Source organism: Dipteris shenzhenensis, chromosome 23, assembly GCF_047967505.1.
Source record: "Dipteris shenzhenensis isolate YYH24624 ecotype China chromosome 23, Dip_SZ_1.0, whole genome shotgun sequence".
Taxonomy (NCBI): Eukaryota; Viridiplantae; Streptophyta; class Polypodiopsida; order Gleicheniales; family Dipteridaceae; genus Dipteris; species Dipteris shenzhenensis.
Genome location: NC_141618.1, coordinates 914,220 through 942,159, shown reverse-complemented (window position 1 = coordinate 942,159; position 27,940 = coordinate 914,220). Strand labels below are relative to the sequence as shown.

General features: G+C 42.6%; 1 protein-coding gene across 1 annotated transcript; it reads right to left on the bottom strand.

Moving 5' to 3' along the window:
- Positions 1 to 26,338, bottom strand: LOC147886833 (uncharacterized). Its single transcript, XM_087394388.1, has 6 exons — positions 26,045 to 26,338; positions 23,105 to 23,270; positions 22,688 to 22,940; positions 1,192 to 1,456; positions 840 to 1,003; positions 1 to 709 (listed from the first exon to the last, which is right to left on the bottom strand). The coding sequence occupies exons 1-6, from the start codon at positions 26,265 to 26,267 to the stop codon at positions 512 to 514; spliced, it is 1,269 nt and encodes a 422-aa protein (XP_087250514.1). The 5' UTR covers positions 26,268 to 26,338; the 3' UTR covers positions 1 to 511.
- Between the last annotated feature and the right edge of the window lie 1,602 nt (positions 26,339 to 27,940).

Genomic DNA, 27,940 nt, shown 5'->3' with positions numbered 1-27,940 from the left:
CCAGTGGTCCTAGCAAAGCCTCAATCATGGTTTTTCTCCACACTACTTATCATCTTCTTCCTCCTCTAACGCATAAAGTCACAATCTCGATATTAACCTTCTTTCTAAGAGAGATACATTATGCTACACAAGAATTTCTTTACACAAAGTGTACCATTCTTAAACAGATTTGATAAATATATTAAACTGCCTGTTGAGACAACCTCTTTAGAAAATCTTTGAAGTGACAGCTCACATATGAACACTTCCGATGTTTCACAAATAATGTCATAATTGAGGTAAAGATACATTGAATCCACGGACTCGCGAAATTCCGTACAGAAACATTCAGCAAACTACTTCATAGCCTGATGTTAAACCCAGTATGAGCTCATGAGGAGTTCTTACAGTGAAGAGGATGCCAAAAGAAGTCCCAAAATGACAAGGTCAGGTATTATGCTGTCCAGGGAGCTTTATATGTTTCTATCATTTGAGAACTCCCAGCATAAAGTGCGCACCCCAACTTAAAAACTCAGCGACTGTTTGAAGGGCGGCCAACAATCCCAGCATTCTCTTCAACATGCATCAAATTGCGCATACCTGCCAAGGCTGTCAAAACACCAGGAGTTGTACGAACAAACTGGAGAGCACAATGTGCATCTGTCCGCTGATCCCCAAGCTCAGGGAACTTGTCTCGTATTTGAGCAGGTAAGCCCTTGCAAAGACTAGCCTGCATACAGTACAAATCCAGATTTCGTAAACCTTAAGTTCTGTCAAGCCAAGGTATTCAATCAATTCACTACAAGGCATTCAACATAATATTATAATGAATCAAAACACAAAATATACAGGCACTCCACCTGATTCAAGGAGGAAGATGCAATGACTGAAAGACCAAGATGGTTGGCAGCATGAAATAGAGGGAGCCGTCGGCCCTTCACAACCTGCATTGGTGAGCTAGCAGCTTCTTGCAACGTCAAGTTAAAAGGCGCTTGTACAATTTTGAAACGATGGTTATCTCCACCTGTGTGTTTTAAGTAAAATAATTGACACTTTCAAAATCCTAGAAAATCACATAATCCTGCTCAATGTAAATTATAACAAAGCAGTTAAATAAATTTGGGCTTTCAAGTGATAACGCTCTCCCACATTGCCAACTTGGACATTCCAAGAACAAACACACTGAAAGGTTGTCAAGAACCCAGAACTTACCAACTTCTTTGGCAAAAGATACTAGCTCCTCAAGTGAGAGATAATTCTTGGATCCAGAATTGCTTCGAAACGCATTCCAACTGGCTATACCATACATTGTTATCTTCCCATTGTCAACGCAATCCTCAAGCGCAGAAAATGCCTTTTTAATGCGCCCAAGAACCTCCTGGCGCCGGTATGGAGCAACAGCAAGCTCAAGCTCTGGATTGTGAAGAAGATAAACGTCAATCGTCTCCAAGCCAAAGTTTCTTCTGCTCAACTCCAACTGCATCCAAAATGGACAACCATTAGAAGGTAGTCGACTACCATGGTTCTCTCTCATTTTTATTTTCCTTTTTCGTGACAGATATATTTCCAAAAAGTTTATTTCACAGATGGTCACATGGCTGCCATGTGATGTCCAAGCTTGGTTCTCCCTCCCTCCCTCCCGCTCTCTCTCTCTCTCTCTCTCTCTCTCTCGTGGGCATATGTTCACATGCACATGGATATATATATGAGAGAGAGAGAGAGGGTGTGGGTGTGTCTATGCATGTGCGCATCCCCGTGCGTGTGCGTGCACGAGTGGACCACACCCATGCACATCTATACATACAATATTACATACATCTATAAATAGGTAAATACAATGTACATAGACAGACAAGTATTGTGTATGCATACATGTGTGTGCACGTTTGCACGTGCATATGTATATGTACATGTACATGTATGATACATACATGTGTGCACGCACACACTCGCATGCATGCACACATGCATATGTATGTATATACAATATACGTGTACACTTACTTATATATACATGTGTGTGCATGCACATGTGTAGATAGAGAGATGTATGTATGTATGTACACATGCACACATGAGTTCGTATGTGCACGTGTGTCGAAAGAGAGAGAGAGAGAGAGAGAGAGACACACACACACACACTCTTTTGTTTTTTGGGTGAAGTCAAGTTAGAGTAATATTACAATTTGCAACCCCCTAAAAGAAGGGTGAAGCAATGAGACACGCGCGTACACACGCATGCATTTACATACAATAATGAACATGCACAAGTATAAATGTGTGATGTTTTTTCTAGAAGGTAATATATGTATCTGTGTGAGTATGAATGTGCATGAGCATCTCTCTTGCCTCAATTTAGAACGTCTACGTACACATCAGTTATTGATCAATTATATCAATTTGTTTCTACATGTGCTCAGCTTTTCCAGGACATATACACAATTTTGCTCACATTTATGTTTATTAGTCTACTCCTTTCAATGCACTCTCTAAGTCATTAGATCTCAAAAATTGATAGCAAATCTGTGGCTTGGGGTCATTTTGATTCCCTACGGGTGAAGTCGTACTTCCCACATTTTCAAGTTTTCTAGTAGGTTACGATCTTTGCAACAGCGCTTTTTGCGGTTCACAATACTCATTGTCACTTGCACTCATCATCATCTTCGATCTTAGCAAGATTCAATATATGCTTGAAGCTTTCATGCTTGTGCCCATCCACCTAAGCCCTCCTCTCATTTGAAGCATTTTGCCTCCACATGTGCCCTTTAACTCTTCACCGTGTGAGGTTTTGGAGATAGAAAAAGCTCAAAAACGTGGAGCTGACCTGAATTGAAATTTCAAGAATGAGATTCAAGAGGGCTATCAACTGTTTAAACGCTGGGTGAGTTAAAACTCACGCAACTTCTAACTCAACCCTAACCTATCAAATGTTAAAACCCAAAATGTTAAACCTTAGGAGAAAAAAGTAACCAACACATTGGCCACTGCCCTGAATTTGACAATATTTCCAACAACCCCCTGCAATGACAATGTCCTAGTGTACAAGGAGAGATCTCAATCGCCAAATGGAATTAAGCCCAAAGCTCTACGGAAAGCTTCAAACTTTTCTCTAGATAGGGACTTGCTGAAAAGATTTGCAATGTGAGAAGATGGCTACGAACCACCACAAAGATCTACCATCAATCTCCTAAGCCATACACATTCAATTGTAGTTGTGAACACTTCCCTGTACTCCAATTGTACTCCAATTCTACATTTCTTGTTCAACCAAAAAATGCATGAACTGCCCCTAAAGAAACAATCTCCACTGGTGGAATGTAATCACTGAAAGCATGCAAGTCAAAGTGACCCTTTTGGCATAGAACAGATCAAGAGACTTAGTACCCTGCAAATATCTGAAAACATGCTTTACAGCATACCAATGCTGTGTTTTTGGGCTGTCATATACCAATGCTGTGTTTATGGGCTGCATATACCTTTGTAACAGTGCCTTGACTGTTTGAGCACACTGCCTTCACTCGTTTGCATAAATTGATAGTACAGCAAACCAGAACAGACATCTCAAATCAAGCTTCAAGATCCTTCTTGAATTCTGCAATTCTCTCTTTGTTTGTGCCTGTGAGCACCATATCATCCACATACAAAATGACAACAAACAATCCTTTTTGTCTTTCTGGACATAAAGGGTACTCTCAGGTGGAATACTCTGTAGACCCTAATTGGTCAAAAAAGTATGAATTCCCTTATTCCAAGCCCATGGGGCTTGTTTCATCCCATAGAGCACCTTATGGAGTTTGCATACTTTATGTTCCTTCTTCACATACACTTCTTCCTGTCCCCATTGCGAAAGGCTGTTTTAATATCCAACTAATCTACTTTCCAACCAAAATGAGCAGCCAATGAAACAACACCACCTGATGTTCCTCTTGGAGTAACAAAGTATTCAGCCTGCACATGCTGATGCACAGCAGCCTTTGGATGCTCAGGTCACGTCCAGGATAAGCCTATCAAACATGAGGATGTGCAGAAGGTTGTTAGAGAAGGGAGGGCTGCTTCACTAGAAGCTAGAACAGTCCGTAGATGGCTTTTATAGACTTTGCAAGACAGCAGACTTTCCAGCCAGACAAGGGCTGGCACAAGAGGGACAAGTGGAGCAAACTTGGTTGATTCAGCTTGGATGACTTTACTGTATGATACAAAAGAACCAAGCAGTTTTGAGTCTGCTCAAGACAGTGAGCATTTGATGAGGCCATGCAGTTAGAATTGGATACTATCATGAAGAACGATACATGCAAAATGATGAATTTGCCCAAAGGAAAGAAAGCTATTGAGACAAAGTGGGTGTACAAGATAAAAAGATCTGATGGTACCATTGACAGGTACAAGGCAAGGTTGGTTGCCAAGGGCATAGTTGCAAGAAACGGCCTGGCAAGAAAGAAACGGCCGTTTCTTGCCAGGAAACAAAAACGGCAAAACGAAAACGGCGTTTCTTCAATTTCGTAATACCCTCTTTTTTTTTTGGGTGGGGGTGGTTTTGTTGTTGTTGTTGTTTTGTTGGGGTGGTTGGCTCTCTTTTGATTAAATTGTTTTTTGCCCTCTTTTGATTAAAAAGTTTTTTGCCGATTCGTCGCCTCTTGTCATCGTTTCCACCGCCTCCTGTGCTGCTGCTCTCCAACCTCTCCATCTTTGATTCCTGTGCCCTGGCACCCGCAGCCTGCTCTCCTCTCCATCCCTCCATTCTGCCGGTTGCTCTCTACCCTACAGGCTGCAGCCTCCTCTCCATCCTGCAAGTTGGCGATTGCTCTCCATCTTTAGCCTACTCTCCATCCCTCCACTACCTCTCCTCTCTTACCTCTCCATCCTCCTTGTACCTCTCATCCTCCTCCTCCGACTCCTTCTACCTCTCCATCCTCTTTCAGCTCCCCATCCTCTTTCTACCTCTCCATCCTTTCTCACCTCTCCATCCTCCCTCTCAACTCTCCATCCTCCCTCTCAAACTTCAGATTGTGATAACTTCAAACTTGTTAGAACTTGGAACTTAGAACTTAGTTCATGACACATGTTGATTGTTGAAGCATCATTCATGGATAACAGATGATACGAGATAGATCAATCATCATAGGAATTTAGAATCATAGAAGCATGCATGATGCTTCAAGTATAGATAATTGTATTATGTACGATTTGCACTCTATTGATAATTATATTATGTATAAACAATAAAATTTTATACACCATTTCTTCCGTTTTCGTTTCGACAGGGGCCGGAAACTCCGTTTCTTCATTTCCGTTTCGGTTGGCGACTATGGCCAAGGGCTATTCTTAGCAAAAGGAGATAGATTAATGAAACCTTTGCCCCCACTTCCACGATGAGCCAGGTTGAAGTTGCAAGATCCAATCCCATCACACTTGATTGACTGATGATCTGTCAATACAAGAAACTTGGAACCATACAAGTAGTGGCGCCAAACCTTTATAGCATACACAACTGCATACAATTCTGTTTCTAGTGTGGGCCAACAATATCGGGTGTCATCTAGCTTTTTACTTTCAAAAGCTACAGGTCTACCCTCTTGGAATAAATTGCCCCAATCGCAAATTCACTCACATCGGCTTCCAGAACATAAGGCCAGGTAAGATCGGGTAATGCAAGAATAGAAGCTTCCTTGATAGTTTGCTTCAAGGTCTCAAAAGCCTTATTCAATGCATCATTCCAAGAGATCGACTGGGTGGACCTGCGTCCACGACCTTTCAATATGTTGCTCCAAGGTACCGTATTGTGCGAATAATCACGCACAGAGAAAGAACGGTTTCACTATCTGAGGGATGGGCCATCAAAAACCTTTTGGATACGATCTAAATCAATGCTAATGCCTTCAAAAGAAATCTTGGGTCCTAAGTAAAATGATCTCCTTCATAAAGAAGTCACATTTACTTATCTTGGCATAAAGCTTGTGCTGTCTTAAAATAACTAAGACAATCCTAAGGTGTCCGATGTGATCTCCTAGCGATCGGCTATATATATATATACCTTTGTAAGACTACAATAAGTCCAACCATACAAATTTAAATTTTGTTCTAAAGACAAAAAATCTACACAAAAAATAAAAGGAAAAATGAAAGAGAAGAAAAAAGAGGTAACAAAAACTTTTATGAAAAACAAAAGGAAAACATACTTAGCAAGCAAAGCAACACTTATGTCGTCATCAGTGCCCAAGCATAAGCAACTATATTGGGTTTCTAAAGACTTGCGGAGTCTCTTGGGCAAACCCAGTGCTTACTGAAGTACGTCAAATAAACAAAAGAGAAAGAAAACAAGATAAAAAGAAGAAAGAAAGAAGGTGACTAAGCAAAATAAACAAGCAAGTCAAGAAACAAAAAACAAAATCTTTCAAAAAATTGGAATTAGCTCTCTCTCTCTCTCTCTCTCTCTCTCTTATTTAAAACATAAAAAGGTAAAAGGACCCTTTACACTTATGTATCGTTTCCTACAAAGAGGCAAAATTACAATCCTAACTTAGAAAGCACAAGCATACTCAATCAAACTCTCTTTTAAAACTAAAAGAAAAACGGGCCATTCAGCTCCTCGCTTTTTGTTTTCAGCGATCGGCTATATACCAGATGTCATCTAAGAACACGACAACGAATTTACCTAAATAATCTCTGAACAAATCGTTTATTATTTTCTAGAAGGTAGCAGAAGCATTGGTCAAACCAAAAGGTAATACGAGAAACTCGTAGTGACCATACCTAGTTCGGACAGCGGTTCTATGTGTTTAGCATAGATACGGATTTGGTGATAACCCGTACGCAAATCAATCTTAGTGAAGTACTTCGCTCTGACCAATCGGTCTATCAAATCATCTGAACGAGGAAGAGGCTATTTATTCTTAATTGTCACTTTATTCAATCGTTTATAATCTACACACATTCTCCACGAACCATCTTTCTTCTTTCTTAAGAGGACAGGTGTACCCCAGGGTAATTTACTTGGACGAATATAGCCCATATTCAAATAATCTTGTAGCTGTGAAGCTAGCTCATCCTCCTCGAGTTAGCTCATCCTATAAGATGAAATACTAATAGGTTGAGTCCCAAGTACTAAATATATGCGTGTCCACAACACCTAGCGATCACACCTACGAGGTGCAGCTTCCAGCTGGCTACGAGGTGCAGCTTCCAGCTGGGAAGCAGTTTAGGATCGTAAGACCGACAAACTTTCTATCTGGATTCAAGACTACACAGCTGCTCTTATGTGCTATGTCATGCACTTCAAACATGTGGACTTGTTAATCAGAATAGAGTGGTTTAAAACCCACAATATTCAGATTGGATGGAAAGATCATACACTCTCTTTTTTAGATAAGGATACCCAATTTCGTATTCAATGTGATAATATTCACTCTTCTCAAGGACCTATTGTATTTGCGATGCAGCTTCAGAATATAATAAACACTTCTCATTATGATGTGTATTAGTGTGTTTTAATTCCGCTTTCTTCATTTGTTGTCTCTGTTAATGATTTAAGCGTGTTTGAACACCGTGAATTGAGAACGTTGTTAGATGATTTCACGGATCTATTCCCTGCTCAACTATCGGAAGGTTTACCTCTAGAACGGACAGTAGATCCTCTGCACAAGTTTATAGTTCACAAAATTGTGAGAGCTGCCCGGGTCAAAGAGAATGTAAACTCTTTGGTCCCTTACTTCTCCATAAGCTTAGAAAAGACCTTGGGGACCAAATAACGAATTATTAAAAGTGCAATTACAAGAAAGTGCGTAGGTAATGACATTTACAGAAATTGAAATACTACCCGCAAAAAAACAACCAACAACACTCTCTATAATGTAATTTCAGTCGTAAAATACAGCAGAGGCACTCTCATTTCTTTCCCTCTCTCCCTCTCTCAACAGAGACACTAGAGCCCAGGACAACAGTCGGGTTGGACCCCCCCGAAGGATTTTATTACTTGAGAGAAGATAAAGTACTTAGTTCAGCGTAGAGTTATTCATACATGAAAATCCAAAACGTGAATGAATGAATGAATCATTACATGAGCTCTCAGGCTCCCCTTCTTGGCAACAAGCCACTTGTCAATTTCTACACTACTTTCCTAATTACATGCCACTAAGGGCAACTCTGGAGTCTTCGAAGCACTTGGTCACGCGAACCACCTCCCAGACTCTGATTATGCTCCCGTAGTGCTTAGGAAAATAACTCCTCCTAGTACCTGCAACAATTAATTTAAAGTGCACCACCATGGCACCCATTAATTGTTAGCGCTTTGCATGCAAACAACACATTGTGGACTAGTTCTAGTCACGGTGGGCGTCCCCACTAAACACGTGCACACATAACAAATATAAAAATATATATATTTATTCTCTGGTTGACCGAAGTCAACGCTCTTGATCATAATTAAGGAGCTTTGACCAAGGGTCGAGGCACCTTAATTATAGCCAAGTCTCTCCAACCAGAGTTGACACATCTTGATTAACCCTGGTTAACCCTCTTGGCGCATGCCAAGTCTCGTTGACCGAAGTCAACACTCTTTCAACGTAGTCAGCTCTGTAGTTCTCTGGTTAACCGTAGTTAACTCTCTTGGTAATAAACCAAGTCTCCTCGACCGAGGTCAGGTTTACTTGACCAGAGTCAAGTATCTTTGACCATAAGCCTCGACCGAGGTCAAGTTTACTTGACCAGAGTCAAGTATCTTTGACCGTAGTCAATTCTTTGACCATTAAAAGAACTCTTTAACCATAATTAACACATATAAAACTCTTTAATTATGATCAAATAAATGATCAACTGTACTTTGACTTAGGATATTTACATGGTGGTAACATCCCCTCGGCTTCTATTCAGTTGACCTTAACTGAAAAGCTTCCTTGTAAACATCCAAAAGCTGTGGATGATCGGATAACATGCCTTCGTCCATCCACTTGGCATCTAATGCCGTATAATTCTTGAATTTTACAAGATACCTGTAAAACTCCTTGCCCTGAGGGCCTTTGCGTACAATATGGTACACAATTTGCTCTGGCTGAAGAACCTCCTCCAGCTCATCCACTTCTGGTGGATCCTCTGATACTGGCTCTGTAGGCTCTGGCCCTTAGAATTTCTTTAAGAGACTCACATGGAATGCATTGTGAATCCTCCAATGCTCTGGCAATGCTAACCTATATGCAACCTCATTTATTCTTTCTGTAACCCTGAAAGGACCATAGTATTTGGGAGATAACTTTGCATACACTTTCTGTTTGCCTTTAAACTTGCGGAGCCTAGCTTTTCCAAACTTCAAAAGTACCCAATCCCCTTCCTTGAGATCTAACTGTCTCCTATGCTTATCTACAGCTCTTTTATGTTTCTTTTGAGGCCTTTCGATTGCTGTTCGGACTTGGCTGTAAGCTGTCTGGAGGTCTCTCACAAATTGATCAGCTGCAAATATTTCGTCCTTGGTCCTCAGGATAGGTGGCAAAATCACCTTTCCATAGATGACCTCAAAGGGGGCTATCCCTGTAGAGCTGTGTACTGTATTATTGTAAGCAAACTCTATCAATGGTAGGTACTTTTCCCAATCTGAACCTTGGTCACCCACATAGCATTTCAGCATATCCAATGCTGTAGAATTTGCTACTTCACTTTGATCATCTATCTGGGAATGGAAAGAAGAAGAAAAATTCAAATTCGACCCCATGTTATCAAATAAAGCTCTCCAGAATAGAGTGGTCATTCTAAGATCTCGATCACTGACAATGGACTTAGGCATACCATGGTGCTTAAAGGTTTGTGCCACGAAAAGCTTAGCCATATGATCTGCCTTTATGGTTTTGCGAACCGGAATGAAATGAGCTTGCTTGCTGAATCTATCAATAATAGTCCAAATCCCATCATTCCCTGACTTTGATCTTCGCAAATCAAAAATGAAGTCCATTGTAATACTTTCCCATGGTGCCTGAGGCACGGGAAGAGGCATAAGCAGGCCAGGTGCCTTCCGTCTATCATACTTCACTTTTTGACACGTAAGGCATTCAGTAACAAACTGATGTATATCTTTCAGCATCCCTAGCCAAAAGAAATACCTCTCTAGTGCTAGAGTTGTTGCTGTAATTCCTCTATGTCCAGCATAGGGAGGTACATGGCATTCCTCCAAAATCTTTTTCCTCATCTCCTGGGTGATGCATAGGCAATCATCTTTCATTAGATACCCATCTTTCAGGAAATAGTGACTGGTGGACTGCCCCTCGTGCATCTACTGTAAAATCTCACCAAAATCTGCATCATTAGCATATTGCTCCCTCATGCCTTCCAGGTCCTGATGATAAGCAATAGTCACATTATTAACCTAGAGTCTTCGGGACACAAGGCATCTGCTACTCTGTTCCGAATTCCTGGGGTATGGACAATCTGAAAATGATACATTGACACCATATTTGCCCATTTCATATGCTTCTCGAAAAGTTTTGTCTGAGTTACAAAGTATCTCAGACTTTGGTGATATGTTTTAACAGTAAAATCTGCCACCCAAAAGAAAATGAATGCTTCCGGTATGGATGGCAAGGATTACAGCCAATAACTCTTTCTCATAGATTCCCAGATATCTCTCTGCATCCCAGAGTCTCCTACTCTCGTAGTCCACTACATGACCATTCTGATGCAATGCAGCCCCAACACATTCCCCACAAGCATCACAATGCACATCAAATGGTTGATATAAATCTGGAACGATTAAGATTGGCTCTGTAGTCAGTCTCTCCTTGAGTGTGGTGAAGGCTGTCTTTTGAGGAATTCCCCATCTGAAAGCTGTATTTTTCTTAGTAAGATCGTGGAGTGGAGCAACTATATCCGCAAAATGCCTGATAAACCTTCTGTAGTAAGAATACAGGCCTAGGAAACTTCGAACTTCATGCACAGTTTTCAGCTCTGGCCATTCCTAAATGGCACGGATCTTTGCTGGATCCATCTGTATCCCATTCTTGGATACTATATGCCCCAGATAATGGATTTCTTCCTCGAAGAATTCACTTTTCTTGCTGTTTGCATAGAGCTGATGATTTCCCAGCTCTTGAACACTATAGCAAGATGTTCCTTGTGCTCTTCTTCGGACTTAGAAAAGACAATTATGTCATCGAAGAAGATACCTGTGAACTGTCTATAGGGTCGGAAGATACGATCCATCATCCTATTGAAGGTAGCTGGGGCATAGGTCAATCCAAAAGGCATCACCAGATATTCATACAACCCAAAAGTAGTGCGGAACACTATCTTGTGCACATCCTGAGGCTGTATCCTCACTTGGTGATAGCCACTCTTTAAGTCTATCCTGCTCAAAACCGAAGCTCCATTTAACTGATCCAGCACATCATCAATGCACAGAATAGGGAATCTATTCTTGATGGTCATTTTGTTCAGTGCGCGATAATCGACGCACATATGGAATGAGCCATCTTTCTTATATACTAGCAGTACAGGGGAACAAAAAGGAGAAGAACTGGGCTAAATTAACCCCTTGGACAACATTTACTACTGCCTGGATTCTTGGACTGAGACTTGCTTTGTACTTTCTCATTTGGGTTCCTTTGGAGATCTTTTTGAAAGGTGCAACCTGCAAATAAGCATCCCAAAACTTTTGGTTGTACACATCCACTGTATCTCCTGCATCCATATGCAAACTGTCCCAATCTTGAAGAACATGATCTCTAAACTGTTTAGGCATAAACTGCTGGTAGAAGGCTTTCTTGAAGTCCTTCCACTTCTTTGGGGCTGACCCATCTGTGGTCTGTGCACTCCACCATGCACTAGCTGTCGCTGTCAAGTGTAAACTGACCATTCTTAATTTGGAGGATTCTGAAAACTTCTCTGTACCGAATGCAGCATCAAACTGCGTGATGAGCTGCAATGCTTTGTCTGTATAACCATACTGTCCATTGTAGGTCATAAACTTGACAGATTTACCTCCCTCTTTGAATTCCTAGGTCTCTCTAGAAGACTTACTCTTCCTAGACTTCTTGTGTTTCCTTCTTTTCCTTGATGGTTTATCTGATAAAGAAGATGATACAGAAGTCGAGCTCGAGGTAAACGGTGAAGGATTGGGAGATCGGTAATGATGCCTCAATCTCTTCCTGCTATGAGACCGTCCCCTATGAGATCTCTCTTTCTCTAGCTGTACACGAGAGTGTGCCTCTGGCATTGGCACATCATATGCTGCATTAGGCATAGCTTCTGCTTGAAACAAATGTTGAGCTCTTGGATCCTTTCTGAGAATTTCCATCTCTTGTATACGAGTGCATACCATCTACTCAAATTCTTGTTGAGTTTGCTGCACACTTCTTTGTCTTGGATGTACATCCCTATCTTGTGAATCCCACTGGATAGGTGATTGAGCCATTTTCTTACAACTTGTCTGAGATCTGCAAGTTTCTCACACACTGTGTATGCAACTGATGCACGCTGTCTTTGCTTTTCAAAGAGAAAATTTACCTCAACAAGAGGTGTCTTGCATTCACAATCTATGCCAGTACTGGGCTGTCAACTCAATGTATAAACTTAAAGCTGTATGCCCCTTTTCTGGCTACTGCAAATGACTTCAAAAAGTATCTGTTTTGCCCTCTTTTCACTGCTCAAAGGCATGCATACTCTTTTTCTGCAAATCTCTGATTTTTCTCTGTTTTCTGCTTTTTCTGACAGTAACTACTCTCTCAGATGGTTGAAAACTGCTAGCAGAAACAGTCTCTGTAACTGTCTTTTTTTTTTTGGACAGTAACTAGATGAAGTAACTGGCTGGTTACTCTAACCAGACTAGTTCTGGTCTGCTTTGGTTGGCTCCCAACTGAAGTCAACCCACTGTATTCTAGTTAACCAACTATGGTCTGGTTAACTACAGCCAAGGTTGGTTGGTCAAACCTGGTTTGTCTAACCAATCTGGTTTGGTTAGACCAACTAACTGAACTTCTAACCAGGGTGAACTAACCAAAGTTAACTGAACCACTGGTTTGCCACATCAGCAGCTGACCTGTCTGCCATGTCAGCCTCCTGTCAGCCCTGTCACATCAGCACCACACATGTGTGCGCCACGTCATCTGCTGACCTGCCACGTCATTTGCTGCCTGGCTAGGTGCTACGTCAGCGCAGTACACATGTCTGCCACATCACGAAAGCCACGTCACCTAAGGTGTGAGACCTTAGCTGAAGACGGGCGATAGATTCTCTCACGACGTCGCGCATCACACCTTCGCCAAGCATCCGCGTGAAGGTGTGGCCAGCGTGATCAACCTTTGCACTTCATTTGCTACGAATTCTTCCGTTAGGCGCCTCTTGGATCTACCCTGAAGCATGGAGAGCACAGACCCTTGGAGTCGCCATCACGTCCGTCACGAATCCCATCGAATCCATCACACTATCACCATGTGCACCTGTGTGAAGGCATCCGTTATCTCTATTAGTATCGTTACTTCCTTCACACAGAAACCCGAGGCCCAAATCAATGGAGCCTCTTTGCTCTTCCTCGTTCTCGTCAACCTACAAGTATATTGTCAGTCAGACTATGAGCAAAGCCCTTGCTCATTTTTCCATCGTCACACAAGAATTATTTTCTCTGATCGTGATTGCCATAGAAGGCAATTCATGCCTTGCTCTGATACCAATGAAATACTGCCTGCAGAAAAACAACCAACAACACTCTATATAATGTAACCTCAGTCGTAAAATACAGCAGAGGCACTCTCATTTCTTTCCCTCTCTCCCTCTCTCAACAGAGACACTAGGGCCCAGGACAACAGTCGGGCTGGACCCCCCCGAAGGATTTTATTACTTGAGAGAAGATGAAGTACATAGTTCAGCGTAGAGCTGTTCATACATGAAAATCCAAAACGTAAATGAATGAATGAATCATTACATGAGCTCTCAGGCTCCCCTTCTTGGCAACAAGCCACTTGTCAATTTCTACACTACTTTCCTAATTACATGCCACTAAGGGCGACTCTGGAGTCTTCGAAGCACTTGGTCACGCGAACCACCTCCCAGACTCTGATTAGGCTCCTGTAGCGCTTAGAAAAATAACTCTTCCTAGTACCTGCAACAATTAATTTAAAGCGCACCACCATGGCACCCATTAATTGTTAGCGCTTTGCATGCAAACAACACATTGTGGACTAGTTCTAGTCACGGTGGGCGTCCCCACTAAACACATGTGCACACATAACAAATATAAAAAATATATATTTATTCTTTGGTTGACCGAAGTCAACGCTCTTGATCATAATTAAGGAGCTTTGACCAAGGGTCGAGGCGCCTTAATTATAGCCAAGTCTCTCCAACCGAAGTTGGCACAACTCTCCAACCGAAGTTAACCCTCTTGGCGCATGCCAAGTCTCATTGACCGAAGTCAACACTCTCTAACCGTAGTCAGCTCTGTAGTTCTCTGGTTAACCGTAGTTAACTCTCTTGGTAATAAACCAAGTCTCCCCGACCGAGGTCAAGTTTACTTGACCAAAGTCAAGTATCTTTGACTATTAAAAGAACTCTTTGACCATAATTAACACATATAAAACTCTTCAATTATGATCAAATAAATGATCAACTGTACTTTGACTTAGGATATTTACATTGTGGTAACAAAAATACATGTCATCGATGCTTGGTTAGCTCCCTTAGCTTTGGTGCCTTGTCTCACATGGAGCTTTGGTCCCGGCGCTTTCATCTGGTTCTTGCGCTTAGGACAATCATTTCGAGTGTGACCCCACTCCTCGCAAATAAAACAACATCCTTTCTTTAGCTTAAGGTTGTAGGAAACAAGCTCGACCATTTTTCATCTGAGTCGAGTTCTTCTTGGAGGCGTTCTCAACTGACTTCGACTCCCCGGTACCAATTGTTGACTGGAAGAGCTTCCTCTTATTCTTCCCACTCGTTTCGACAGTAGTGGTTTCCTTTGTGCTGGCCATAGTATCATCATAGATGCGCGCATAGTTCATGGCCTCTTGCAAAGTGGTACACTTGTTGTTCTTGATCTGAAGCTTGTACGAGTCAAGCAAACCATCCACAAAGAAACCCAACAAAGTGATGGGGTCCATCTTTATAGATCTGGTTTGTAAATCAAACTTCTAAAGATAAACTTCAAAAGTCAAATTCATCTTAGACATATCGAGGGCCTTAAGCTTGCCTACGATATCATAATCCTTCTCCTTCTTCAGAAACTCTTTCCTGAAGACCTCTTCAAGTGGCAAGCTTTGGTCGGAGTTTCTTCCACCACAATAACGTCTTCCTTTATAAATAACCTCCTGCAAGTTGCATCTTCTTTTCATCGGAATAAGGGTGAAACTGAAAGTGTACTTGCCACTTGTACAACCAAGTCTCAAACACCTCCTTCGTTATGGATTTTTTATCTCCGGGATAGGAGTCTAGTGTAATGTTCGGACCCAACACTGAAGCACATGTGAGTGCTTGAACAATGCTAGTCAAAAGCGTGACAAAAACCTAAATCCCTTGGAGTTACTGTGTCAACCCCGTTTGATTCGCATTAACCAGCTCAAACTTCGCATCGAGAGTGGTGAATTCACTGAAGGCAATCTTCGTAATCAAATCATCGTAGAGGCCCTGGCCGTCCCCTCCATGGTAATCCATATCTTGATCACCCACTTGAAGTTTGGGTTCAACTGAATCGGCCATAACCGAGACTGGATTTGCTGAAGAGAGTAGTCTAGAGAAGAGAAGTAAAGGTGGCCTCGAAGCTAGGAGTCTAAAACGAAGGGGAAGCTTGTCTTAATGGTAGGAGATAACGAAGAAAGAGCAAGGTTGGTTAAGGAGGAGAAAGGCTAGTTCTAAGCTGACAATCAGCCGAGTTGATGAACTACAAACCCCTGCGAATCCTGGCTAACGAAGCTCAACAGTGATGGCGATGTTTTGTACGGTCCTCTGCAACAAGCCGTACCAAGTGATGGGATCCAAAGAGGGTGCCATGGAGGGATATCACATATACGCAATCCATGGACTAGGGCAGTGAGGCAAGCCGGCCAAGCTACAAAGTGAATAAGGCAAGCTTTTAAAAAGACCTGGATTTAGAAATCCCACCCTTCTATTTTGGAAGAGATGACTTAGCCTCTAAGTCTCCCGAATACAGCTCAACCCAAATCGCAGCCCTACTCAACCCATAGCGCATTCCTCTCCGCTCTCCTTCGCGCCCTCTCGTCTTCTACGCAACCACTCCCGTACACGAGATCTCTTGGATACCGCCTCAGCCCAGCGTCTACCTAGTAGCTCGTCTCACATCTCTGTCCAACTCTGAGGTCTCACTGCTCCCTCCTAACTAAACCTCTCTCTCTCTCTCTCTCTCTCTCTCTCTCTCTCTCTCTCTCTCTCTCTCGGACCTTCCACATCTAGAGCACCACTATGAATTTTGAATTTCAGACATACCTGGAGGAAGTCACGTCCAATTTTACTGTAACCGAGATTTATACCTCAGGAGTTGGCTCTACTACCAACTAGCCATCCTTGCAACCGACTGAATGTTTCTTCATAATCAATGCTATATGTCTGTGCATACCCCTTGACAACTAATCTTGCCTTGCATCTGCTCACAGAACCATCTGCATTATGCTTCACCTTATAAATCCACTTGCAGCCAATTGTATTCTTCCAAGGCATCCATTTCTTCATCCATGACTCTTATTTTTCTTTTCCCATGGCTTGCTTGGGTGTCAAAAGCAATAACTCTGCCTTCTTGCATCAAGACTGCTCATGTAGCGATGTCGGAAGCGTCGATCATGACCTCAAATGGAAGGTTTGGATCAGCAATAGCCATAACTGGTGTGGTAGTGAGTGCTTGCTTCAGTTGTTGAAAACTCAGTTTCGGGAAGCCACTGAAAAACTGCTGTGCTTTTCAATAATTCGGACATAGGAGCTACGATTTCGGAAAACTGATAGACCTTTGTATGGTAGAAGTTTACCAATCCGAGAAAAGAGCGGACATCATGAACATTCTTAGGAGTAGGCCAGTTTTGGATTACCTCGACCTTCTTGGAATCCACAGAGATGCCTTGAGCTGAAATAACATGTCTCAAATATTCGAGTTGGGTTTTGAAGAACTCACTCTTCTCAATGTTGATGTAGAGAGAATTTGCGCGGAGAACTTCAAAAACTTGGTGAAGATGTTGTTTGAGCTCATGTAGGGATCTGCTGAAAACGAGGATGTCATCGAGGTAAACGATGACGAACTTATCGAGGAAAGGCCTGAAGATGTCGTTCATTAGTGTCATGAATGTGGCCGGGGCATTATTTAACCCAAAGGGCATGACCAAACATTCATAACGTCCATACTTTGTTCAAAAAGCTGTCTTGTACTCATCGCCTTCTCATATGCGAATTTGATGATGACCTGAACGAAGATCAATCTTTGAGAATTGTGTTGCATGTAGAAGATAATCGAAGAGGTCATCGATGCGAGGCAATGGATACTTGTTTTTTATAGTGAGCTTGTTGAGGACTCGGTAGTCGATGCAGAGACGCATTGACTTATTCTTTTTTTCCACAAGTAGTACAGGAGATCCGAAAGGGTTGCAACTGGGCCGAATGTGACCTTTGTCGAGTAGTTCGGTGACCTGTCTTTGGATTTCTTCATTTTAAGTGTAAGAAACCCGATAAGGAGGTTTCGACGGTGGATTACTGCTGGGAATAAGTTCAATTGGGTGATCCACTGGTCGTCGAGGTGGTAACTGCTTTGGCAATTCCTATGGAAAAATATCCAAGTAGGGTTGGAAAAAAGGTTGGTTGAAGTATTCAGGAAGATCCTTTGTTGGTGTCTCCTCTACTGCCATAACTAACAGAAGTGAAGTCTTTACTTGGCGTTTACGAACCCACTTCTTTACTTGTAGGGCAGAGGCAACTGCGGTTGAAAGAGAGTCCCTAGAACCAGTTAGCTCAATAAGTTTTCCCTGTGGACAAACTCGATAGTATGGCTGCGAAAACTGATTGATGGATCATAGTCGTAGAGCCACTGTTATCCGAGTATGACATCGTACCGAGAAAGAGGCATGATGTCGAAGTTCAACTTGTCCGTATAATGTTGGATGCGAAAAGATAAGTTTTTTATCCTGGTGTTGCACAAGAAGGTAGTTCCATTTGCGAGTTCAATCTGATAGTCCATGAGACTAGGACTGGTGATCAATCAGATCATGAACTCCTCGATATGTGGAAATCTAATCCAACTGTCAGCGCCTTTTTGTAAAAAATTTAGTACTATATATTGTCGATGAGGATAGTGACCGTTGTTCCACGAATCAATCCTTGAACACAAAGTACTTGAGTGGCCAGGGAAGGTTCGGGGTTGCTCGCAAGGCTCAGGTGGATGGTATTTGCCATTCGAACAACTTTGCCTTTCTTGTCTTGTGCTGGGGTAGCATCTTCTCTTTGGGAAGTGCTAGATTCCATATTGGAATTTTGCTTTGGTCGCTTGGGACAATCGAACCATCTATGGTCGCCTGTACAGATGGTACAAAGTCCTTTTGTGCTGGAGTTGTTCTTCTTCTCAGTGGCCGCACTTTTATGTTGGGGATGTCAGTAATGACTTTATGAAGAAGAGGCGCGATCCTTGGAGGAGTGCTTCTGTTGGAATCCAGCATATGATTTCTGAGTCTTCTGGGGATATTGAGACTGCCGCTGACCTTGATTACCGGAGTTTTTTCGAAACATGGTGTTATCTTGAGGACAAGCACCTTTGGCCATAGTAGAGTTCTGTGTGCGATTAGCACTCTGCTTCCCTGTGTTTTGGAAATCTGTAATGCGCTCTGTGTAAACAATAGCGCCAGCTGTGATGGTGATGTTTGCTTTAAGGACATCAATGCGTAACGAGGGATTTAGGCCTGAGATGAAAGCATGAAGGTGATCATCCTCAGTTAAACCATCAATCTCCAACACCAATGTCGTGAACTGAGAGATGTAGGAAGACAGGGAGCCCGTTTGCTCCAACTGTCGGAGTTTTGAACGTGCTTGGAAGTCCGCATTGGCAGATATGAACTGCTTACGGAGCACGTGTTCAAAACGTTCCCATGTTAACACACTTTTGCCGTCCTTTAAGCGTCTTTGCCACCATAGAAAAGCTGTATCCTTGAGGAGGGAGGCTGCTAAGGCGATCTTTTTGCCTTCAATGAGGTCAACAGTATCAAAATACATGCGCATTTTTGCGAGCCATTGGTCAACTGTATGGCGATTGCGTTGACTAGTGTAGGCTTCCGGAAGTTTGATGTCAAGACTTTTAGTTTTGGAAGCTTGAAGTAAACGGTAGAGGGCACGTAGTTTAGTATTTTCTACCTCTGGTGGGAATGAATCCGCATAGTCATCTGGTTGCGTCACGTCATCCTCTGTATGTGTGGTACTGCTAGAATCTTGAAGTTGTTGGACTTTCTGAACCAAGTCAGAGATGCTGTCCTGAAGCTGGAAAATTTGAAGTTGCAGTAGTGTATCGCCTTGTACGTTGACTTCAGGGGTCTTTTTTGGACTTGAGTCTTTGATCTCTGGAGAGGCTTCACGCGAGCGTTGCGACATATCGGAGATCCCTGTGAGAAAAGCGCAAACTTGCGCTCTAGTTTCTACCATTCCTGGAAGAAGATTCGGGCTGCTCCATGAGGTTGCTCATGTTGGAGGGGGCAGGCGAGGCAAGATGGAACCACCCGTGGAAGTCTAGTAAAGGAGGTCATGTCTGAGGTAACACTGGTGATGCCGAAAGTGGTGTTACTGCTCGTGAGAGGACAGGAGTAGGTTGCAGAGTCCACGGATCTGAGAAGGGATAGGGAGCTGCTGTCGGAAGTGGAGGATATCCAGGAGAGCCTTCAGAGTGTAAATACTATCTTGGGGAAGGTACAACCTGTATAGGAGGATATCTGGGAGCTGAAGGAGGTGAAGAGTACCCTAGAGATGCTGAAGGTGAGGTGTAAAATTCTCTCCAAAGATGGATAGCAAACTCTTGAGGAATATCGGGTTCCGGGTATCTTCGTGTCTCGTGGAACATAACCTGGATTGTGCTAAGGAAGTAATGTAACTGAGATGCCTCACGCAGAAGATATAGGATGTGGTCCAAATCACTAGGAGGGCACGTGACAGAAGATCCACGATTCAAAAGCTCCGAAATGGGCTGGTTGTGCAATCTGAACACGATATTGTGTGGTAGATGATGCCTGAGGTGTCCTTGAGATGCCGGGTGAATTACCAAGGGTGTCCATGCTTTAAGGGAGCGTCTTTCATTTGCTGAAATTTGATAATGACAAGAGAATCCTTAGAAGTAGAATGGAAAGAATTCACCTGGCAATGATTTAATCTGCCAATTTGTTGCATAGAAAAGGCCTGCAGATTTCTGTCCGGAGGTCCTTGTTGCAGTGGGTTGCGAGGAGCAGATTGGGGCTGGCTGGTCCAGATTGGAAAACAGGAACAGGGCGCATTTAATAGGCTGTCTGCATTGCGATAGGAGGGCTGAACCGCTGCTGAACTAGCAGGAAAAGGTGGCGAAACAAGGGGGGCAGGCTGTCAATGGCGAAACAGGTTGATGGCGAGACCAGGCTGCGGGCTGTCACTGGCGAAACCAGGCTGTCAATGGCGAAACCAGGCTGCAGGCGTCCAAGGCTGATTTGCGACCGAAATGGCAGGCTGACGCTGAATCTAGTGCTGCAGGCTGGCGAGGCTATCGCTGATCTGGCGCTGCAAGCAGGGAACCAGGGCCGAAAGACTGGCGAGGCTAGGGGTTGCATATGGCGAGGGGAGCAGGGCAGCGAAATGGCAAGGCTAAGGGCTGGCAGCGAAATGGCGAGGGTATGGGCCGCGCAGCAAGGCCAACCTGTTTGACAAAAATCTGTATGGGCATTGAAAAGGTGCGCCCTTTTTTCGTTTGTGCTGCCTACGTTGGGTAGTTGCCCCAAAGAAAAATAAATTTAAAAGGTGGGTTTATTTGACCCTTGGGTAACCTAGGGTAGACCTAAGGTATGGGGCTGGGTTTTCCTTTTTGGTGCCCTTTTATAAGTGCTTGGTGCCAAAAGGTGTGCCTATTCGAAAGGGTGTGACCCTTGGAATAGGTGCACCTTTTCATGAAGGCGTGTGTCCCTGTTTTTAAAAGGGGTGTCCCCACATGAAGAGGTGTGTCCTTTTTTCCACGATGGGGTGTGTCCCTTGGGTGAGGAGTCAAGACTCTTCATCAAAAGGTGTGTCCGATGGTGGAAAAGGTGCGTCCCTTGGTTTTGGGACAGCCCAAGCACATGAAAAGACACGATTTTTGTCGTGTCCATTCACATCAACTCATGATGTGTGGGAAATGGAGAGGCCATTGATGACTTTAGGCAAGGTTGGCGCTAAAAATTTTTACACTCATCCTCTCCATCTCTTCCATGCACAATGTGCACAGATGTCCTAGCGGAAAGAGATGTATCAGATAGGCGCTAGAAGGTGGAGGGCATTTCCTACAGGCAGGAGCGAAATTTGCTCTGATACCACTGTAAGAAATCCTAGATTTACTATATTTAGAGATGTGCTAAGGAACAAAAAGGAGACTGAAATAACAGAAAACAAGGAATAATTGTATTGCTTGAATGTCTGTAGGGTATCCGTTGTGTGTCATCCATACAATTGGGCCTCTCTTATATAGAGAGTGAAGAGTTACACATGAAAAGGTGTGTACTCCAAAGTGTATGTGCATGAAGAGGTGTGTACCCCTTGTGAAGGGTGTGACCCTTGATGAGAGGGTACATTACAATAGAAATGTCTCTTCAATAGAGTGTCTCTTGTGAAGGGTTGTGCCTCACAGGAAGTGTCCCGTCGAAAGGGCAAGGGTTGTGCCCCATAGGAAGTGTCCCGTCGAAAGGGCATACCCTTCCACAAGTGTCCATTCATCAAACCATCCATAAGTCTAGAAATAGAGAAAGGAATACGTCACAGATCGTGACAACACCTACACACTATTGGATGTAGAAGCATCAGTAGAGGGATGGACTGAGGCTGCCATCCAGACAGCAAGATGACTGTCACATAAAAGATCTTTGTTCATACTTTTAGGGAGCAGCCACATGTAGGTACACCGTTCGAGCTTAATATGTAAGGATTTCTACATCTTTATGAGATCTACTACTGGCTGTACATCTGCATATTCTCTCTCCACTTCTGAAAGTGTTATCTATCTCTCTCTTCTTCTATCAGCAAGCAAGTTCACTGAGTGTTGAACTCTGACAGATCTTAACTTTAGATCTCTTGCTCTCTCAATTGGTGATTGCAAGGACAATATAATATATACACATTGCGTTTAGCTTTGCTATAAACCCAAACAGTACCCAATCATAAGCTGCCATCTGGGTTTCGAATCTCTTAGGTAAACCCAGAGCTTACTAAGTTTTTTAATCCCAACCTAAACAACAAAAGCTTCAATAGCAAAAAGGAAAGAAACAAGCAGAACTAAGAAAAAGAAATGCATGCGTGCATGAGAGAGAGAGAGAGAGAGAGAGAGAGAGAGAGAGAGAGAGGTTAACGTAGATTAAATATCCATGACAACATACCCCCACACCCAAAAAAAAAAGGGAAGCAACAACAACAACTAATGCTAACACAAGGAAACAAAGATAAACCAACATACATATAAGAAAACAAATGAAAGACCAACGCAAACACAAGGAAACAATTATTATCATTATATTTAATTTTATTTATTTACTTTAAATTTAAAAATAAAAGGATGATTTCATTTCACCTGGTTCATAATATATGGTACTGTAAGGCAATGGCATCCACCCAAGAGTTCACCTTGCTGGAAAAGGCCAGGTTTTATGTATGTCTCTTCGATGTATGTGCGAGGATCAACACTCTGCCTGTAATCAAAAGACAGAAAGCCTCCCTTTGTACAGACAATCACTTCATTCCTCTTAATAATCCCCTGATTAATGGCTCTTGACAAGCACTGACCAATAGCCAACTCACTGCGCATGTTACGGTAATTGCTTGCACTGCAAAACCTCAGGTAGAACAATATACTATCAGACAAGAGCATGCATTATTAGTGACACAAAAATGCCTTCCAAATTCCTTGGGTATAAATGAGACTATGATAAAGCAAATAGTGCATCTTTGGTCCCCCAGAAAAGTATGACATGGGCAAGAGAATGCTTACGAGTCGATGACATTAATACCAAGGGTCAAGCATCTTGTTATCGACTCTATGTATTCCCTATCAACTTCATCCGTGTCTGAGCCATGGTAAGTTCCAACACCAAGAGATGAGACAACGAGATCCCCAACCTTACCACCTATTTTCAAGTGTCTGAAGTGACCAGCTCCTGCAAAATATACATACCGATATGTACAAGTTGGCCACAAAAAGCAAGTAAAGTAACATCTCACCTTCTCAAAGTAAAATAACCTTGTGCCTTCCAGCATAAAGCACAGAATGAAACAAATAGATGTGCTTTCCTCTTGAGAAAATACTCCCTGTTGGCCACCAATGGCAACCACATGGCCTCCTAATGTTACAAGTCCACCGGTGAAAAACATCCAAAAATGAACTGCATAGTGTGCTCAATAATTCCAGCATGAAATCAACATTGAAAGAAAGAACACACAGATAAGTTGTGGAAGCATATACCTAGATGAATCCAGGAACATTCCCAAACTCATCCTCTAAAAACACAACATAATGCAGTTTCAATCTCACGATAGTCACTCGTAAGATTGAAAACTATAAACTCCATCATGCATAGCAGGGACTAGCTACTATGACATCCCCACTGACGTCATCAGCACCCAACAATGGGTGTAGACCATAGTATAAAAATATTCTCACACATACAAATCCACGCACCCACACATACTTGAGCATCTATTTATACAAAGTCTTCGTACTGAGTTTCTGTCGGCACTCCGGAGGTGAAGGGCAAGCTCAGCCATGACGAAGGCTAGCACTAAAGGAGAAGGCTAATCAAAAAGTTGTGGAAGCATGTCCAATTTGCCAACCAGAAGCCTGTTGCCAGATTTGAATGGCCAGAGTATTACAATTGAAAGAGATCTTGACACAAACACTACTAGATAGTTAGGTTGAATTGAGATCAGCTCCAGCCATTTTGTATAAAGATGCAAAAGCTTGGTTACAAACTGAACCAGCGTTTTCATCTTACACTAGGAACAGAGGGAAGCACACTGCTCTGAGCATAAAACACAGCATTTAGAGCACATGTTTATCAGACTGCATTGTATTAAGTCAGATAAAAGGGAGGCTTGAAAAGGCTGAGAGAAAAAAACAGATACCCAATAGCGCCATTGAAGAAATGGCAGAAGGTGCAGACTGCCAGAGACAAACACTTAGATTTTCCCGGTTGGCGGGAGAGAGAGAGGGGGGAGGGGGGGGGGACTTAAAAACTCGATATATTTCTGAAATCTGCCTTCAGAAAATTTTCTAAAAGTCCTTCCGGAATCTTGACAACAGGCGACAGCATCCAGAGATGATATCTGCTCATGAGATTGAATTATGATGGACCTTCTGAATGCATTTTTGGCAAAACTAGCATAGAAGAAAAACATGGAGACCGAAAGAGAAAAAGATTCTTTAAAATAAGAAACCCTTGATTAAAAATGACGTTATTTGGGTAAAAATACAATCCTTAACCCTAAAGGAAAATAGGCCACTGTGGGGGATAAGTACTTGGGAAGCCAAGAAATGCTCAACCCTGCAGGACCATAATGATGCCAAGTATAACCCTAAAACTTTCAGAGGTCCATAATTAGGATGTGCTTGGGTTCAATAATTATTCGAAATCCTCTTTGTTCACCTGTCAGATGTCTTGCATACAAAAAATCACACAACCCACGGATGACCTGCGATGATAGTATGACTATACCCCAAAAAGTCTCATTGGGATATGTAAGGGAAAGAAGTTTGTGAGACAGCTTTAATCAAATTCTAGATGAAGGCTACTAGGCACATCTCTCGACACAGTAAGGCACCACCTTATTGTTTATTGGGAGCAGTACCAATGGATGGGGCGATTGGTAAGATCCGGCAAGGGTTGAAGAGTAGTAACGAAAACACACACACACACACACATTCTAATTTCACATACAAAAGAAAAATAACTTTGGTTAAAAATGTTCGCCAAAGCACTAACATCTAGCGACGTAGTTCTGATAAGAGTTTTCTAATCTTGCATGAGAAAGGTATGGATCTTGGGCACCACTTTTTCGTGTTAGAAAAAGGATAACAACTAAGTCAAACGTCAGCATCAGGTATGCTTTCCATCTATCCTCCTTTCTGCTGTTATTTCATAATAGGCAAATGGAATTTCTGCGCAGCGGACATGCTTTCACTCCCGTACATGGGGGATGGGACTCGATTCACTCGCTGCAAGATGCTGTTCGATCTCACCCAGATGACTATCCAGTTGTTCTGTCAAATCAGTCTGCTGAAAATTTCAAGGCTACCGCTCCACGTGACCTACCATGCGTAAGGCTACCCCTCCACATGAGTCTACCATGCTTTAAGCTCCAATAAATTAATAACACGCCCCAGGATTCTGTTTGCATGCTTTTTAGACTGCTTCATATGGGTAGGTGTCACTCCTTCGTTTATAAGCTGGTTAATCCCTCTCGTCACTTAAATACTGACACCTACTTCAGGTGTAGCACGAGACTACAATTCTCTTGCAATGGCAAGGGACGATCGCTGACCACTCTGCCAATACACGGAAAAGCAATGAAAACCACCAATGGAGGATTGCGTGTCGGTTTAGCGCGAGCTGGAGCGATCACTGCATGCACAATCATTCTGGAAACTGATGAAAAATATACTCTTGCAGGACGTGTTCGTCAAGATGAAACTAAGACTCCAAAGCAGTTAAAGAGCGTTGTTGGTAAGTCAATGTCCCATGTGGAAAACGAAAATTCAAACGTCCTACGATAAGATAGAACCCCAAAAGCTCTGCAAAAGAGCTCAATCGAACCTTGGGAAGAATGACAGCCCGAGCAAAAACGAAACCGCTCACAAAGCTAAGCGACAATGAGTGTAATGTAAAGAAAAAAACTCTAAAAACTGGAAAGAAGAGGGAGGCAAGGAAGAACCAACCTGCAGCGGAGCCGATTCTCTCGGCGTAGAGGGCGGTGCCAGCGGCGTCAGCGCGGCCAGGGATTAAATTGGAGGGGGGGGGAGAGGGAGGGGAAGGGGAAGGGTCGGAGGAGGAGGAGGAGCAGAAGGAGGGGTGGTGCTGGAGGCGAGGGCAGGGGGACTGCTGAAGAAGCCATGAGTGAGCTCGAGCTCGAGCTCGAAGGAGGGCGCCCTTGACTGTCATTTCGCGAAGACGAAGCTTGTGAAGACGAAGGTGGTGACTACCCAAAAACAAGGACCTTACATCCGCCTCCCTTCTACTTAGGGTAACCCATTCTTTCACTTTATGAATTTGCGCCTTATTATACAAGCCTCTCCCCATGCTTCCTCTACATTTCCATCTTCGCCCAAAGCAACACCCAGGTGCGCACACCTTCCCTCCACCCCTCTTTTGGCGCTCGAGAGCCCGTCAATTGAGCAAAAGAAGTAGCGCTGCAAATTGCCTTTCCATGTGATGGAGATTCACGCAACCTGTTCCTACCTACATCGGCCTCTCAAGGTCTCTCGCAACTCCATCGACCGAATATCCCAGTCCAATATAAGGGAAAGAATTGATTAAAGCCCTTGTTTTAATAAAGAAAAAATCAAATGAATGAAGAATGAAAAATCACTATACTAGATTAGTCATTGATTTAATAATAACTTAGAAATAAGAAAATGATTAAATTACTTTGAATAAAGATATTATTTTAATAAGTTATTCATTACTTCGTATAAAGCACTTCATTGAATAACTTATAATGAAAGAATAAATAGGGTTAGGGGATAGGGGAAGAAAGGTTGGGCTCATTAAATTAAAGGGTTCTTAAGGGGAAACTAACAGTTACAATTAAGCATGATATATAAAATAGAACCAACAAAGTTTACGAGTTGAAAAGCTACAAGAAGGTAGAAGGATAACTATAGGCTTAAAATCCCAATTGAGCAACATAAAATGAATGTGTGTGTGTGTGTGTGCATGTGTGTGTGTGTTTGTGTGTGTCTGTATGTATGTATGTATGCGCACGCATGTGTGTGTGTGTGCATGTGTATGTATGTATGTATGTATGTATACATACATACACACACACACGCATATATATATATATATATATATATATAGAGAGAGAGAGAGAGAGATACATAGAGAGAGAGAGAGAGAGTCAATGTATAATGTATAAGTAAGTCAACATAAAAAAATATACATATAAATGCATAAGAATGGAAAGGATGCAACAAAGCAACAAGAAACAATTATATGCACACAAATTATCCACTAATTTAAGAGTATATGGAAAGTAAAGGAGGCTTAACTAAATACAAATAAGGCAAAGGATAGTAACCGGACATCTCTCCAAGATTTCAAGTGACACTAGAACTGTTAAGGTGGGTTGGTTGACGATCAACATTGAAGAAGGGGAGCACAAGACATTGTGAATTGAGTAGGGGGAAGCTCGCCAAAAAGATAATCTTCGCTAATCATCATAGGCGTAAAAGGATTCTATGGGGCAGGGGGGTGGTTAAAGATTTATCATTATTTGAAACCAATGACTTCTTAAGAAAAGGTGCATCAAAAGTTAGAATTGTCAAAGTCTAAGGAAGGAATTAAAGCACTGAAGGTTGGTAAAGTGATTAAACTAAGGAAGGATTAAAAATTTCTCAAATCAGAAATGCATGTGTGTATGAAATTGTGTGTAGGGGTAAAGAGGAGGAGGGGTAGTGGGGGAGGAGGGGGAGGGGCAGGGGGGCGGGGAGTTTAGACATGGACTTGGAACAAAGATAGGGAAGTGTGTGTGTGTGTGTGTGTGTGTGTGTGTGTGCGTGCATGCATGCATGCATGTACATACATACATGCATACATACATACACACACACGCA

What these genes read in the sequence shown, in the direction of transcription:
- LOC147886833 (XM_087394388.1), bottom strand. Translation starts at nt 26,267, where the DNA reads ATGACAGTCAAGGGCGCCCTCCTTCGAGCTCGAGCTCGAGCTCACTCA. An exon ending in TACCATATATTATGAACCAG is followed by an intron (nt 1,457 to 22,687) that starts GTGAAATGAAAT and finishes TTTTGGATGCAG; the next exon opens with TTGGAGTTGAGCAGAAGAAA. An exon ending in ATCTTTTGCCAAAGAAGTTG is followed by an intron (nt 1,004 to 1,191) that starts GTAAGTTCTGGG and finishes TAAAACACACAG; the next exon opens with GTGGAGATAACCATCGTTTC.